Source organism: Anabrus simplex, chromosome 1 (assembly GCF_040414725.1).
Source record: "Anabrus simplex isolate iqAnaSimp1 chromosome 1, ASM4041472v1, whole genome shotgun sequence".
NCBI classification, from domain to species: Eukaryota; Metazoa; Arthropoda; class Insecta; order Orthoptera; family Tettigoniidae; genus Anabrus; species Anabrus simplex.
Genome location: NC_090265.1, coordinates 1,767,550,602 through 1,767,566,943, shown reverse-complemented (window position 1 = coordinate 1,767,566,943; position 16,342 = coordinate 1,767,550,602). Strand labels below are relative to the sequence as shown.

The 16,342-nt window shown below is 41.5% G+C and overlaps 1 protein-coding gene across 3 annotated transcripts in view; it reads left to right on the top strand.

Annotated features, from left to right (window-relative positions):
• Positions 1–16,342, top strand: part of RapGAP1 (Rap GTPase activating protein 1) — a 486,157-nt gene that overhangs the window by 277,540 nt on the left and 192,275 nt on the right. The window contains exon 1 of one of the 3 annotated variants that reach the window (XM_067138545.2): positions 5,037–5,247. The exons of the other annotated variants lie outside the window; for them this stretch is intronic. Coding sequence (XP_066994646.2) covers positions 5,179–5,247 — 69 coding nt within the window. The 5' untranslated portion in view covers positions 5,037–5,178. Of the gene's footprint in view, positions 1–5,036; positions 5,248–16,342 lie in introns of those variants that run through there. 3 annotated transcript variants of the gene reach the window in all.

Sequence of the window (16,342 nt, the reverse complement as noted above, 5' to 3'; positions counted from 1 at the left end):
TGGTAGCTCACATGGCAGAGCCTCCGTGGCTCAGACGGCAGCGCGTCGGCCTCTCACCGCTGGATACCGTGGTTCGAATCCCGGTCACTCCATGTGAGATTTATGCTGGACAAAGCGGAGGCGGGACAGGTTTTTCTCCGGGTACTCCGGTTTTCCCTGTCATCTTTTATTCCAGCAACACTCTCCATTCTCATTTCATTGCATCTATCATTCATTAATAAATCACTTTGGGAGTGGCGACCCCATCGTACTAACAGCCTATATCTGCTTCATTCATTACATCCCTGACCCGGTCAATGACTGGAAAACAGGTTGTAGGTTTTCATTTTCAGCTCACATGGCAGCATCGTTGTTGTTTTTTCTCAGTCCTGATGGAATCGAAAAGCAATTTTATCACTTCCGCCCTCATTCTATTTTTGCCTTTAGTTTCAGCAATGTTCTACTGACTAAACACGCTCTCCAATTCCCCATGGTTATCCGTATGAGCCGCCTGTCTCCTGAGAGATAGGTGGTTTGAGAACTACCGACACCGGTGCGCTTCATTGCGCTCCCCTGTCGGTCTTTAAATGAATAGTGTTCATTAATGATGCTTTAACATTTTAGGTGAGCTTTAATCATTTTAATGATGTAGTTGGTGTGTTTAAACATTAAGGTGTGTGAAGACGTTTTGAGGATAATTAACGTGAGCGACGGCGCTTTGCTCGTTGGCCAAGTGGGCACAGCGAACAATGCGGTTCGGTATGTGGCAGACCTGGGTGGTCGCCTATCCAGGTACTGACCACGCCCAATGTTGCTTCGATACTGCACGTTACGCAGTTTATATAAACGGTGGTTTATATGTTTAATATAAGTGTGCATGTTATAAGCAGCGTTTGGCGGTGAGCCTGCCTCGCCTACCCCTGTTTTCTAGTGTTTCAAGTTTTGAGGATGGATTTAGCTTCGGCTGAAGAAGGCGGCGTATTGGTGGTTTGCCTGGAAGTGAGAGGGTGGGAGGGTAGCTTGGTATACTTGGCGCACTTGACCTTGACAATACTAGGCGCGGCAGTGTATGCAAATGTCGCCAACTTCGTGTAAGTTGCATCGCAGCATTTTCATGTCACCGAGCTCGATAGCCGCAGTCGCTTAAGTGCGGCCAGTATCCAGTATTCGAGAGATAGTCGGTTCGAACCCCACTGTCGGCAGCCCTGAAAATGGTTTTCCCATTTTCACACCAGGCAAATCCTGGGGCTGTACCTTATTTAAGGCTACGGCCGCTTCCTTCCCACTCCTAGCCCTTTCCTGTCCTAGTCCTTGGCTACCCCATTGTCGTCATAAGACCTATCTGTGTCGGTGCGACGTAAAACAACTAGCAAAAAAGGCATTTTCATCAGTTTCCGACAGATATTAACGGTGTCCATGTTTTGATACCACTCTAAAAAGAAATACATTTTTTCAACTGATATATTCTTTTTTTTTTCTTTTTTTTTACAATTTGCTTTACGTCGCACCGATACAGATAGGTCTTATGACGACACTGGGGTAGCCAAGGACTAGGAGTGGGAAGGAAGCGACCGTGGCATTAATTTACACACCCCAACATTTGCCTGCTGCTAAAATGGGAAACCACAGAAATCCGTCTTCAGGGTTGCCGACAGTGGTGTTCGAACCCACTATCTCCCGGATGCAAGCTCACAGCTGCGCGCCCCTAATCGCACGGTCAAGTAGATTTAGTGGGAAAACCACCATGTTGGCTACAGTGATTGTATCAGTTGGTCTCATGGGGTTGAGTGAACTTAATTTCAGCCCTCAGTCTAATCAACGAAAATCCCTGGACTAGCCGGGAATCGAATCGGGGGGTCTGCGAGTAAGAAATAGGCTCACTACCCCCACACCACTGTTTTAGTGCCATATGATTTAAAATACTCTAGTAATGGCGTAACAATCACGTAAGACCTAGTCAACAGCCTTTAAAATTAAGGAGCAGTGAGAACTGATGTTTCATTATTACACTTGTTCACCAGAAACCTGTCAAGAATAATCAAAGCAAGCAAAATATGTGTTATCCGCTCCCATTTGGAATAACCCTACATTATCTGAGAGTTCCTACTTATATGCTGCCAGACCTTGGTTTGTGTGTTGCGGGTCTGCCTCTTGCCCAGAAGTCCGGTTTCGATTCCTGAATCGTCTAAAGAATTTAAACCAGAACCGAGGTGTGGAACGGAGTTCATTGAGCCTTATGAGATCTATCCAGGAACTGAACTGATAAAAGATGCAGCAGATCTAGTCAAAAAATTCAAACATTACGTCCGAGGAGGCACCGCACTTTCCACGTGACATTTAACAGAAAGCCATCTGGCCGGGCAGTAATTGTTTTGGCAGGCCAAGGTCTTAATGGGCCTTGGGGTTCTACTCATTAGTCCAGGGAATTGTTGACTATCTTTCAAACCGAAGTCTCCGGGGTATTCTGTCACATTTTAATTTCTTACTTGAAGTAAACTGAAGAATCTTGCTATTTCGCCCGTATCTAGGGAAAAACATTGAAAAATCCCGACATCAGAACATTTTGAAGATCCAGCTGTTGGGAGACCGTTCACAAATATTAGGACCCTCAAAATAATAATAATAATAATAATAATAATAATAATAATAATAATAATAATAATAATAATAATAATGCCGGGCTGATTGGCTCAAACGTTTAGGGCGCTGGCTTCCTGAGCCCAAGGTGGCAGGTTCGATCCTGGTTCTGTCCGACGATATTTGAAGGTGCTCAAGTATTGCTTGTTGTACTCTTGTTGTTGTTGGATAATTATGTTTTAACTTTATTATCATTGCCACCGGAATATTTCTCAATTGCGATGTATTATTATTATTATTATTATTATTATTATTATTATTATTATTATTATTATTATTCCACGTTGGTAGATTTACCGGCACGTAAAAGAACTCCTGCTAGACAACATTCCGCCGTAAAAGTAGTTAGTGGGGCATAAAGTTAATGATATTTCACATTTTCTAATAAAAAAAACTAGAACATCTGTTCATCAAAATACACCACTCTACAGACTAGGCCTATGTAGTATCTATAACAGTGGATCTCATAAAAATAATGCTCTTGATTTCAGTACAAACATGACACTATTTTAAAAAGTATTCACGACTGCAAGGAAGGTTATATAAGTGATCCCACAGTCAGAATGGAGCATCACACCGGCCAGTCTGAGGAGGTTAACGTCGAAAATAATTTTACAGGGGAAGTTAGCATTTAGAAGAGCTGGTATTATTGGGTGTAATGGTAGGAGAAAGTGGCACTATAAGCAGGTTTTTATTAACACATACAACTTACAAAAATCCAGAATCAATCTTTTGGTAATCGCCACTTTAACGAGGATCGCTGCCAATTTTAAAATCGCTTTCATATTCACAGTAGTTCCATTTATATTCCCGTGAATGTCCTAATAACCAATGTATTGTTATTTAATATTATTTTTTGTACTTCCAAATGTTAATGCTGTAGACTGTACACTGTCATTAATGGTTCAAATTTAATTTTGACTAGCGGACCCGTGCGAGGAATCGCGCATGTTCATTAAGTATGTGGTGGAGTAGCCTACTGGTGAACTAAGGAATACACAAATCATTTCTATATTAGACAGTCTTACTTAATGTAATCTTTGAATTTTTAAAACATTTATGGTATCCACTTGAACAGAGCAAATGCAAGTGCATTATTATACTGACGAATGATCCGGAAGTAATTTTCGGTTTTACTATCATTCTTTTCTTAACTGATAATTACAGCATATTATAATGTCATAAAACACGCGTCCCAGTGGCCAAACTGTGAAGTGGACAGCAATGATGGCGCGTACTTTCCTACAGTAACAGTATTTGCAAATCGCACACTTCGTACATTTTTTTAAAATTGTTTAAGGTAATTATCGATATTTATGAAATGAGAGTACAATTCATCACAGCTAATTTCTATTCTCTTTCTTTTAAATGCTCATTCGTTACGATCGGTTACTTGTGAGCGCCGCAAAAGGGATCTATACTACTGAAATAATATTTATGATACTTTTATTTATGTAGTTAAACTTTGTTCTTATGGCAATCCAGAATGTCTGGACAGTCGTTCAGTTTTTCAATTAATATGTAGGATTAAATTAAGTTTAGATTCGATTTAATTAAGTTAGGCTAGCTAATATTAAGTAATACTTATTTGTAATTTCACTGTGTATCGCAGAGAATGCTGCTGTAATCGGGATGAAAATCCTGTAGCAAGCAATAAATTCAGTTGTATAGTGTGAAAACCTTTAGTTTTATTTCAGTCAGATTCTTGTTTGTCTTCCTATTTTTGTGGAAAGTATCTAAAATAAAGAAAATATTTTCCCTCTAACCACTGTATTCAGGAAAGGTCATTCGCTACCACTTTTCTGTTAGTGACCTGTCTGACATACAGTTGCGCGGACGATCTGATAGTCCGTATGTGAATACTGAATAGACAAGTATTTGTTTTGCGTAGACACTGTAGTTCTTCTCTATCCTAGTTTAAAACAACTATTGGAAACCACACGTCAGCGCATAATTTCTTGACGAAGGTAAGTTAGACACATCATTTGTTGTAGCTTGCTTTAGATTGCCCGACTTTTCTATCGATAACAAGCATGTGAAATCAAACCCTGTCTTCGCCCTTGATCTTTATGCGGTGAGGAAGTAATTGTAATACTTTCAACTTGTTCTCAAGTAGATCATGCAGAAGATTTCCAGTTCATAAGCGTTTTTATCTCTGTTTATAACTGCATCTGATAATCCTGTCTCTCGTGACCTAACATTTCACTGGTAATGGCCTGATTAATCAGCCTTTCTCTCTTAAAACTTTATTGCATCTTTTCTCTCTCGACTGTTTTTTTCAATACGTGTATTTTTTGTTGGTTGTGTGCGTGCTGGGAGCGTTGTGATTGGCTGAGCGAGACCGCGCGCAGAGCATCACGGGGAAGGTAAGCCAAGCAAGCAGGCAGGCAGGCAGGCAGGCTGGCTAGTCCAAGAGGACAGACAGGCAGAGCTGTTTGTTGTCGAGTGAATGTGTGACGGGAATGATCGTGCGAGCTAGGCCCTGCAGTTTAAGGGCTCGGAAAGGGATTACTGTTCAGTTTCAGGGCCAGTGTGGCGCAAGGCAGCTGGGCTGTTGTGGTGATGGGGGTGTTGCGATGGAGAGAGAGGGCCTCGGATCGCCCTACGGAATGTCGAAAGTTTGAAACTCAGGTAAGAAATATTTGAATATTACCTTACGTAATTTGAAGGTTACCGGTTCAGTCTTGACTTATTTTCACATCGTGTACATCCAAGTGCTAATCATAAGGTGCTTACATAATGGAATGACCAGCTGGTAGTCTTGTCTTCAACCGTCATACCCTGGGACGTGATTCTATCATTTGACACCTCTTACGAAAGGTGAGCCAGCCGAACGCTATAATTTATTTCATATTTATTCCTTTTGTATCATAAATTTGTGGTCTCTTCAACTTAAAAACGAAATACTTTTACAATATATATGCATATTCACTGAAGGCTCAAGTAAGTTCGCAGAATTCCTTTAGGAGTGCAACAATCGGGAACCACCCGTAGTACGTTCAACTCTGCCGTGTTTCAAAGTTTGAATCGTGTGCGCTGTGCTACGGAAGAGTGATACCTGTGTATAATACTTGGCGCAGTCTCATGTAACGATACTGCTCACAACAGTGCAGTGATGTGGCCCTGTACTATGTTTATCTAGTTCTTGCGATGTTGTGTTTCATGGATATATAATTTACAAAGTTCATGCAATTTACTTTGTAATATTCAGGAGTGAACTACGCTATCGAGAAGTGTGTTAGTACTGTTTTTTGAAAGAATTGCCGGACTGAGTGGCTCAGACGATTGAGGCGCTGGCCTTTTGACCTCAACTTGGCAGGTTCGATCCTGGTTCAGTCCGGTGGTATTTCAAGGTGCTCAAATACGTCAGCCTCATGTCGGTAGATTTACTGGCACGTAAAAGAACTCCTGCGGGACTAATCTCCGGCACCAGAGTCTCCGAAAACCGTAAAAATAGTTAGTGCGTTGTAAAGCTATTATTATTATTATTATTATTATTATTATTATTATTATTATCTGAAGGAATTGTCAGAATCACTTCAGTTCTTTCCACCCCCATAGTGTAACGATTAGCGCTCGGTTGCTCGGGTTAGATTCCCGGTACTGCCAGAAATTTAAGATTGGCAGGAGGACTGATATGTGGTTAAAAAAAATAGTACAGTACATGCAGCTCACCTCCATTGAGGGTGTGCCTGAAAAGTGCTGCGCCATTTCGGGAAGAGGACACGGATTTACATGTTGTATTTACATTTTCTACCTTGTTTCGAGAAAAACTGATTGTGTACTTGTGATGTCATTCCAAGTTCAGATGCATGCTGTGGCTTTATTTATGAACAAGGGACATTTATTGGTCATTAGCCGCGTGTGTTTTAGTGTGTAGTGCCAGTTGATTACGAAATAGTTTACTTTGTGTATTAAGATATAATACTTTGTTTGGATGCCAATGGATAGGAGCTCTTGCTTTGAAACAGACCTATCTCCACATGTCTTACTGGGGTGTGCTCAAAGGACATCTGCCGAAAATCGCCTTCATTAGGTTCGAACCTCTTAACTTTGTAAATCATTTAACTTGCTTGGCTGTGAAATAATATTTTGTTGTTCTATATTTGCATTAACTGCAATGTTTTTTATTTCACGGTAGATGAAATGTTAGACTCCTTGGCTGAATGATCAACGTTCAGGCTTTCGCTTCATAGGGTCCCGAGTTCGATTCCTGCCCGGGTCGGGGATTTTAATCGTGTATGATTGTTCTGGCTCGGGGACTGGGTATTTATGTTTGTCCCAAAACTCTCCTCTTCATGTTCAGACAAAACACCACACTACCAACCACCACCAAATAAAAGAAATAGTGATTACATCCCTCCGCATAGGATTGGCGTCAGGAAGGGCATCCGGCCGTAAAACAGGGCCAAATTCACGTATGCTACCTCACAGGTGTTGGAAAAGCGGAAGAAGAAGAAGAAGAAGTTTTAATTGCTGCAGACCCGAACGTTTACTCCATTCCTGACATCATCTTTTATTGCGTTTGTGAAGTCACGTTTCACGAAGAACCTTGGCTGTTTGACATTAAACCGTGTTTTTCTTCATCGGTTACTTTTCTTCTGCTGAGTAACGTAATGCTTTTTTTGTTGCTCGTTTACGACACCTGTGGGTCTTGAAACGTTTAGTAACATGGCGCTAGAGGTGCTGCTTGGATTCTGAAACTTGCTGGCTATTCTAATGAGTGAGATTAATAACATGGGGAGACGAACAACTTTAACCAAATTGTGGAAAGCTTTATTTATTTTCCCTTGGGACAATGCAATTGAGCTGTATAAACGTAGTTTTTGTGCTGGTGCTGTTGGGGATCCAAACAGCCTTCGGGCTGAGGATCTGAAATATAAAGACTCAAGATGCGGAGAAATATTTTCTTTTTCTTGCTGCTTGCCTTACGTCGCACCGACGCGGACAGCTCTTATGGCGACTAGGGGAAAGGAAAGGGCTAGCAATGGGAAGGAAGCGGCCGTCGCTTAATTAAGTTACAGCCCCCCAGGATTTGCCTGGTACGAAAATTGGAAACCACGGAAAACCATCTTCAGGACTGCCGACAGTGGAGTTCGAACCTACTATCTCCCGAATACTGGCCGCACTCAAGCGACTGCAGCCATCGAGATCGGTCGGAGAAATATAAATACAGTAGGCTCTAGGTTGTCCGAATTAATGGAAGTCCGGATTAAACAAAATTACTTATGAAGTGAGCCAAGGTGCATATTCAAACACTGTGTTCCGTAAAAAGAACGTGTAGAGGACAGTACAGTATTTTAAATGTAAGAAATACAAAGGTTATTTAGTATACAAGATATAATGCAATAACTTGCGCCCTACAACATACAGAATAACTAGTACAGTACAGAAATAGAACATGGCAATCATGGGCGCCCGCAGGATCTTTTCCAGGGGGGGGGGGGCACATTAACAATTTTCTTGAATATAAAAACCAATATAACGTCAGCAACATTAAATTGTTTACAGAAACTTCCAGTTATAACATATGCTAGATGACTGTCAGTAATTTCAGTTTATTAAATAATCTGGTATGATATTAAACAATTGAACATCAACATCTTTAGAATTCCAGGGGGGGGCAAGTGCCCCCTTGCCCCCCCCTTGCCCCCCCCTTGCGGGCGCCCATGATGGCAATGAAGGCACACCAATGACAATGTTTATATGGTCTTTAATTTCACTAAGTTTTGGCTTAGGGTTAATAATATCACCTGCTTCATCCTGGTCATATTCATCCGTTGCAGAGATTTCTGCAGCGATCACAGTTTCAAAGATCTCTTCCCCTTTCTTTATACTGTAATTGCATTATTATTATTATTATTATTATTATTATTATTATTATTATTATTTTAAAGAAAAGTCCGGACTAATATGATCCGGATTAATGAGGTTCTACTGTACACACGATTCGGAGGTTATTTCAGTCCTCTCAAAAATTAGATTATTAGTGGTACGCATGTCATAAGATTCCATATAAAATTGTGTTGGTGATATAGTGGATGTCGTCTCTCATGTTGCTTGTTAATCCTTCACTTTGTTTAAAGGACATCGTAGTCATCACCTCCGACTTCTTTAGCATATGCATCAAGCTTTATGGGCTCTTGTTATTCGTGCAGCGTGTATGTATGTATGTATGTATGTATGTATGTATGTATGTATGTATGCAATTTGGGTACGGTACTGACTTTAGTAATATATCCCGTGTTTGATATAAAATACCATTCGAACATTCGCCTGGACTGTGTGTTAGAAAGCTATAGACACAGGGGCGTAGCCAGTTGGGTTGGGTGTGCTGAGGATTAGGACCTCTTTCCCCCCTCCCCCCCAATAAATTTTTACAAAAGTAAATTAACAGAAACTGATAATAAACAAGTCAAAATAGACTCAATGGGTTGGCTCTTTTGAACATTGACTTAATCATGAAACGAACAGATCTGTTGTATCTATTTTCTAAGAAGCCTCGACAGTTCAATTTTAGATTGTAAACTGAACATACCATTCGCTGTAAAACTGCTGACCTTGATCGTATTGTTCTTGTTCTCTATTTTAATGTAAGATTTTGTAGTGTGCTGCAATCTTGTCAGTATTCTTATGACACTTATGCATGCTCCAAAATTTGAACTAGGGAAAGCAGAGTCTCTTTCCTCTTGAATTATGAGATTAGGTACCGATACGGAGGCTAAAAAATTGTCTTTAGATTTGGAATTCCTCTCATTACTTGCGAAATGTGTTAAATGAACAGATACTGGAAAGGACAGCTCAAACTTCATCATGAATTTTAATTGAAAAGACCCCGTTAATGTACAGAGCGCAAGGTTTTGACTGTCATTCCCGTCCTTCAGAGGCGTGCCGAATTTAGCTATCATAATGATTTGGAGAAAGTGACTTGTCCTCAACTCCCTAATTGTACAGCACCAAATATGTACTGAAGTAGGTTATTATACCGACATCCGTTCCCCGTAACGGGTGGGTATGCTTCTGATAAGAATCTGAGAGGTCTGTTGATCAGACTGCTGTGTGTTTGTGTTACACATTATTATTATTATTATTATTATTATTATTATTATTATTATTATTATTATTACCGTGTTTTTGCGGTAGGTAGAGGTGAAAGAAGGTGCGGGCTTGAACGGGTCTCAAACTACGGAATCAAAATTAATGTAAAATTTAACAAGGTTATATTTTCTTTTCAAAATTAAGAAATAACAAGTACGGCAGGTACAGAGTAGCAAAGCAACAAAAGGTGCAATTACAGTATTTACAGTATTTGGGCTTCGAGCCCCGAATTCACACTTCTAGGGCAATTAGCCCAACTTTACTCCAAAATAAGTTTTACCAGAGGGGCAGAAAACCCCATTCATGATCAGGAGCACTTGCTCCTAATTACACAGAAAAGCCTCCTCGAGGCATACAACACTTAATTTTCAAGAAAGAGCTACTCGCTCTCAAACTATAAGCCTCTGAAAGGCCACACCAAACTCCACCTTCAAGTTGTCCTCTCAGGACATAGACACAGGGGTAAAATACCCAACCTACTGAGGTCTATTAAGTGAAAAAGGTTAATTACATGACCTCTAAAATAACAATTTGAGAGGAGGCGATCTGCACTCCTAATGTATTTGTTTCAAAACCTACTTTGGCTCTAGGCCACTGATGCAAGGGCTAATCCCATACTACAGAGGTGACTTTAGAAAAGAACAATTTACATTACATTAAGGAAGAATCGGTTGTGAGAAATAAGTTCACCTCAAAGCAATATGAGTGGGAGCTCGAGAGGGTTAAGCACTCTCTATCCCGATATGCAGTTTAAAAGATAGAATAGATACTAAGTTTCTTTACATTTTAAGGAAGGTTACATTATGGAAAAACTTCGGACCCGCCCCGAGAGTTAAACTGCTGAGCTAGCAAAGAAGGAAGTAATTAATCGGCCATTACCTTGTTGTTGACCGCTGCCGAAGAAAGAGGCGCTTCCCGCCCCCTGCTATGTACTTTACACACTAAAAGATGGAACAGAAGTGGCGCAGAGACCCAAAAATCAGCAGTTTATATACTCTCGCGGAAAGTTCGAGGCGTTTTAGGGAAGAAAACACCCGCCCACAATCACTTTATTGGCTAGGGTACAGCAACATATCCCCTTTGGAGAAGATACACCTGATTGGTTAGAAATTAATTTTAAAAATTCGGGATTGGCTAAATACAAAACAAGGGGAAAGAAAGGGGTATACAGCCAACTTAAACAATAACAGAAAGAAATTTAACAAGAAACAAACTTTTGAAATAAAAATTTCTCCAAAAAACAGTTCTTTCACCTTGCACTAGGGTGCACCATTGTAGTTTTTCAGTAGTGTCCTCTAGAAGAGAAAGTTCACACTTCTTACTACCGGTAAAACAAAAATACATCAAAAATGACACAGTTCAAAAACTCCAAAATTCCCAGGTAGTGACATCTTCTGAGAAAGTAGAAAATTAATACCGTAGATAAAGTTCAGACTTCCTCCAGCAGAGGAGTTTCAACTGGCGCACATTTTAAATTAGCGGCGTGGAGGTGTACCGCCCGGTACAATTAGTAGTAGTAGTAGTAGTAGTAGTAGTAGCCCGCCTCTGTGGTGTAGTGGTTAGTGTGATTAGCTGCCATCCCAGGAGGCTCGGGTTCGATTCCCGGCTCTGCCACGAAATTTGAAAAGTAGTACGAGGGCTCGAACGGGATCCACTCAGCCTCGGGGGGTCAACTGAATAGAGGTGGGTTCGATTCCCACTTCAGCCATCCTGGAAGTGGTTTTCCGTGGTTTCCCACTTCTCCTCCAGGCAAATGCCGGGATGATACCTAACTTAAAGCCACGGCCGCTTCTTTCCCTCTTCCTTGTCTCTCCCTTCCAATCTCCCTTCCCTGTTCAGCATAGCAGGTGAGGCCGCCTGGGCGAAGTACTGGTCATCCTCCCCAGTTGTATTCCCCGACCTAGAGTCTGAAGCTCCAGGACACTGTCCTTGAAGCGGTAGAGGTGGGATCCCTCGCTGAGTCCGAGGGAAAAGCCAACCCTGGAGGGTAAGCAGATGATGTAGTAGTAGTAGTAGTAGTAGTAACCAATACATCGCAATTTAGAAATATCCCGATGGCAATGGTCGCTTACAGTAGTAAAATTAAAACATAAAACATAAGTACCCAACAACAACTACAACAACACGAGTACAACTAGCAATTCCACGAAAAGAAAAAATTACAAGAAATACTAGTTTAACATTCTGAAACCAGCATCATATACAAATTCACACACAACTTAAATATTTCCAGTGCTTAACACTACGGCTTACAATATTATAGGTTGACTTTACTACCAGCTTAATATGGCGACGAATATATCGCACTGTATTGAAATATGTTGAAGCACTATGTAGGAGAAATATTGCGTGCACCCTGTAAATGCACTTTCAGATTTTTAAATCCTAGAGGAAACTCCCTTTATGGATCAGTGGTAGTGTCGGTCTCTGGTTTTAAGATCCGGGTTCAGACCCGACAGAGTTAGGCGAATGTTTGGAAGGGTGGAAGAAAATCAATTTCGACGCTCCATGTTGCTCGTTGTGGGCATGCAAAAGTTATCAGGTGACAAATTTGGTGTGTCCCTGTTTAAAATGGTTAAACACTCAGCTATAGCCATAGACTGGTTTGCTCAGCCCGAAGGCCTGCAGTTCAGGTGACGCATGGTCAGCGCTACGAATCCTCTCGGCCGTTTCTCTTTTTTTTTTTTTTACTTTCTAGACTGGGCCAGATCAACATTTATTGCCGGTCCCAAACAATTGGGAAAAAGTAGGCGTAATAATAAACCCCCAAACCCCATGGTGCAACAGCCCCGAAGTACCATGGCCTACCAAGTACCTACCTGAAGGCCCGCAGCTACGAGGTGTCGTGTGGTCAGTACGACAAATCCTCTCGGCCGTTATTCTTAGCTTTCTAGACCGGGACTGCCATTTCACCGTCAGATGGCTCCTCAATTATAATCACGTAGGCTGAACGTACCTCGAATCCGCCCTCAGATCCAGGTAAGAATCCCTGACCTGGCTGGGAATCGAACACGGGGCCCCCGGGTTAGAGGCAGGCACCCTACTCCTACACCGCGGGGCCGATAATAATAATGTTTTACTTATTTATTTAATCAGTTTACCCTCCAGTGTTGGTTTTGCCCCCGGACTCAGCGAGGGACCCCAGTTCTACCGCCTCAAGGGCAGTGCCCTGGAGCGTGAGACATTTCCTCTTGGATACAACTAGGAAGGAGGACCAGCACCTCGCCTAGGCAGTCTTACCTGCTCTCCTGAACAGGGGCCTTGTGGGGGATGGGAAGATTTGAAGGGATAGACAAGGAAGACGGAAGGAAGCGGCCATTGTCTTAAATTAGATACCATTCCGGCTTTTGCCTGGAGGGAAAGTGGAAAACCACTTCGAGGATGGCTGAGGCGGGAATCGAACCCTCCTCTAATCAGTTAACCTCCCGAGGCTGAGTGGACCCCCATGCAGTCCTCGTACCACTTTTCAAATCTCGTGCCAGAGCCAAGGATTGAACCTGGGTATATCAGCTAATCACACTAAAAACTACACCACGGAGACAGACACTAATAATAATAATAATAATAATAATAATAATAATAATAATAATTGTTCCGGGGTATTTGTGGATCGCAGAGGTGAAAGAAGGTGCCGGGGTGAATGGGTCTAACTACAATGACAAAATTAATTAAAACTTAAACTGAAGGTTATATTTTCAAAATTTAAAATTTCACAATTTACAGGTAGAAGTAGTCAACATTAAACAAGTCTCTGAATGACAAAATTGGTGGTGTAACCAATCGTGGGCTTCAAGCTCTCACTTTACTCTTCCTGAGCTCCTAGCTCAAATTTACAAAAGAGCACAATTCTACAAGGGCAGAAATTCCCTCATCCATGGAGCACTTGCTCCGTAATTTACAATATCAAGCCTCCCAGAGGCACTTTTACAACACTTGAAAAAGAGCTAATGTGCTCTCAGTTTTCCAAGCATACTCCTAGTACCTAACCTACAGGGCCTTAGTGAAAAAGAACAGGTTAAATAAACGGCCCGAGTACAATTTGAATGGACTCGAAGACTGAGCTCCACAAATTTAAAAACCTATGAGGCGCTTGGCCGACGAAACGGGGGCTATTCCCAAACTACTGAGGTTGCTCGCATGGAAATAACTTTAGTACATTGCAGAAACAAAAGCGTTGCACCTCAAACCAAGTTGAAGGGGAGCTCGAGAGGGTACATCACTCTCTATTCCCGATTTACAGTTGAAGATTTAATGAAGTTATTACATTAGCCGGCAGAAAGCTACATTTTTAGAAAAGAAGGTTACATAATTGATGATTCGGACCTTTCCCTCGGGTTAAACTGCGAAACTAGCAAGAAAGAAAGATGTTATGTGGCCTTTACCTGGCCTGATAGAAGTTCTAGCAGCTGACGAAGAGGACTCCGGCCTCCTGCTTGACACACACACACACACACACACTCAGTAAGATGACGATCAATTGGCCAAAAGACGTGAAAATCCGCACTATATAAACCCTCGGGGATAGTTCGAGACCATTCAAGATTAAACTAGCCACACCCTCCCATGTTTATTGGGTACTTTCAAACTTACACTCAAAATAGAAGAAGAAGAAGAAGAAGACTGTGATTGGTAGAAAATTAATTACAGAAATTAGGGATTGGCTGGATTCAAAACTGGCGGAAGGAAAAGTTAAATATTGCCACCCGAAAAATAAATGAACATCAATTAGAAAAAATAAACTTATGAATACCAAACTTCATTAAATCAAAAGTTCTTTCACTTCGCATCAGGGTGCATGAGCATAGTTTTTAGTAGTGACATCTATGGAAGAATGTCCAACCTTGTTGATGAATGACAAACAAAACAAGTATATATACAGTCAGTTCAGGAAACTTCACAATCACAAAATTGCATCATATTTTAGTGGTGACCTCTTCTGAGTAAATTTATAAGTTGGTCTAGTTTAAATTTCACTGTTTCACCAGTAGAGGAGTTCTTTTAGGCGCTAGATTTAAATGCGCGGCGTTGGGGTGTACCTCCCGGTACAATAATAATAATGATAATGGAGACAAGAACTTTTGTATCCGAAAAGTGCACTTTTAACCTACGTAAGCCATCTTGTATAATCCGGAAGATGTTGCAGAAAACTGTGTGATAATCTACTTTCGTTCATGGAATAAACACTTGTACACCTGCCATCCTTTTTGTCAGCTCCGTATAAAAACCAAGGACAAAGTTGGTTGAAACATTAATTGTGCTATATCGCTCTTCATATCCATCATGAGTTATCGAAGTTGATGCTAGAGCTGAGATTTGATGGTTTGAGTTTACACAGCAAAGGTGCATTTTATGATTGATGGTTTTTGCACGAGTTTATGTCCTTCGCTGTGGAAAGCTCTCTCACGCTAGTGTTATGATAAAATTGTTGTAGTACGAACAGTACAGCCTAAAGCTAGAGCATGGCCCCATGGGTTACCGCGTACACGCTAGTCTTATTTGTAATTTTTAGAGAGAGAATTTGCTATAGCCGTATTCCTGTGAATGAGCTCACGCGGTAGTTGAATACGTATAATTGTTAATATGTAAACAAGTAAAAGACACCGCTAGTACCTAAGCAGCGTTGTATAAAATCTAGAACACTACTACTACATTTCCTTTGTTGCTCCTCACTTTTATTGCCGCTATAAACATGCCTTGGCTTGTATTTTATTTAGCACGAGAATGTTCTCGTCCTGTCCTGCATACAAAGAAGATTCAGCCCCAAGTTGACACCCTTCTGAATGTTCTATGACGGTCCTCAGAAATGAACTTAAACGCAGATGTGGCTCTTGTACAAGTAAATACCGGTCACACGTGAACATTTTAGGACTGGTACACAAAGTTAAAAGGCAGACCGCGGGGCTCCTGTGCCAATTATTTACTGCTGCACAACAAAGGACAAAGAAAAGCTACCACTGCTACTGCGCAGGGTTCGCATAGAAACCTGTATTTCCGTCTTCATTTGAGCGCTGTTCATTCAGAATATCCCAGAGTTCTTCACTCCTCTGTTCCCAGCTTGCACCCTTCTTTGCCCCTATAAAGAAAGTAGAACTATTACATTTTGTTTTATGAAAGAAATGCCGTATACCGAGCGAGTGGCAGCCTGGTTTGGATCACTTGACTCTCAGCTTGCATTCGGGTGGTGGTGGTTTCGAACCCCACTATCAGCATCCCTGAAGATAGTTTTCTGTGGTTTCCCATTTTAACACCAGGCAAATGCTTACCATACTTAAGGCCACGGTCGCTTTCTTTCCGTTCCTAGCCCTTTCCTATCACATCGCCGCCATACGACCTCGTGTCGGTGCGACGTAAAAATCAAACCGAACCCCATGGCGCAACAGCCCCGAAGTGCCATGACCTACCAAGCGACCGAGGTTGCGTGTTATCCGAGCCTGATAACAAAAATGTTATCAGATTTCCCCGTGGGAAAGTCAGATGGTCATAAATATGTCTTTCAGTACAACGTGTGTGACGCGATGTTACCTAGCAACCGTGCAGGCTGTGATGTGAAGTACTGATGGATGGCCAGTACATCACACATGTTGTTACATCTATTTCGTTACACAAATTGACACATTTGTCAAATATA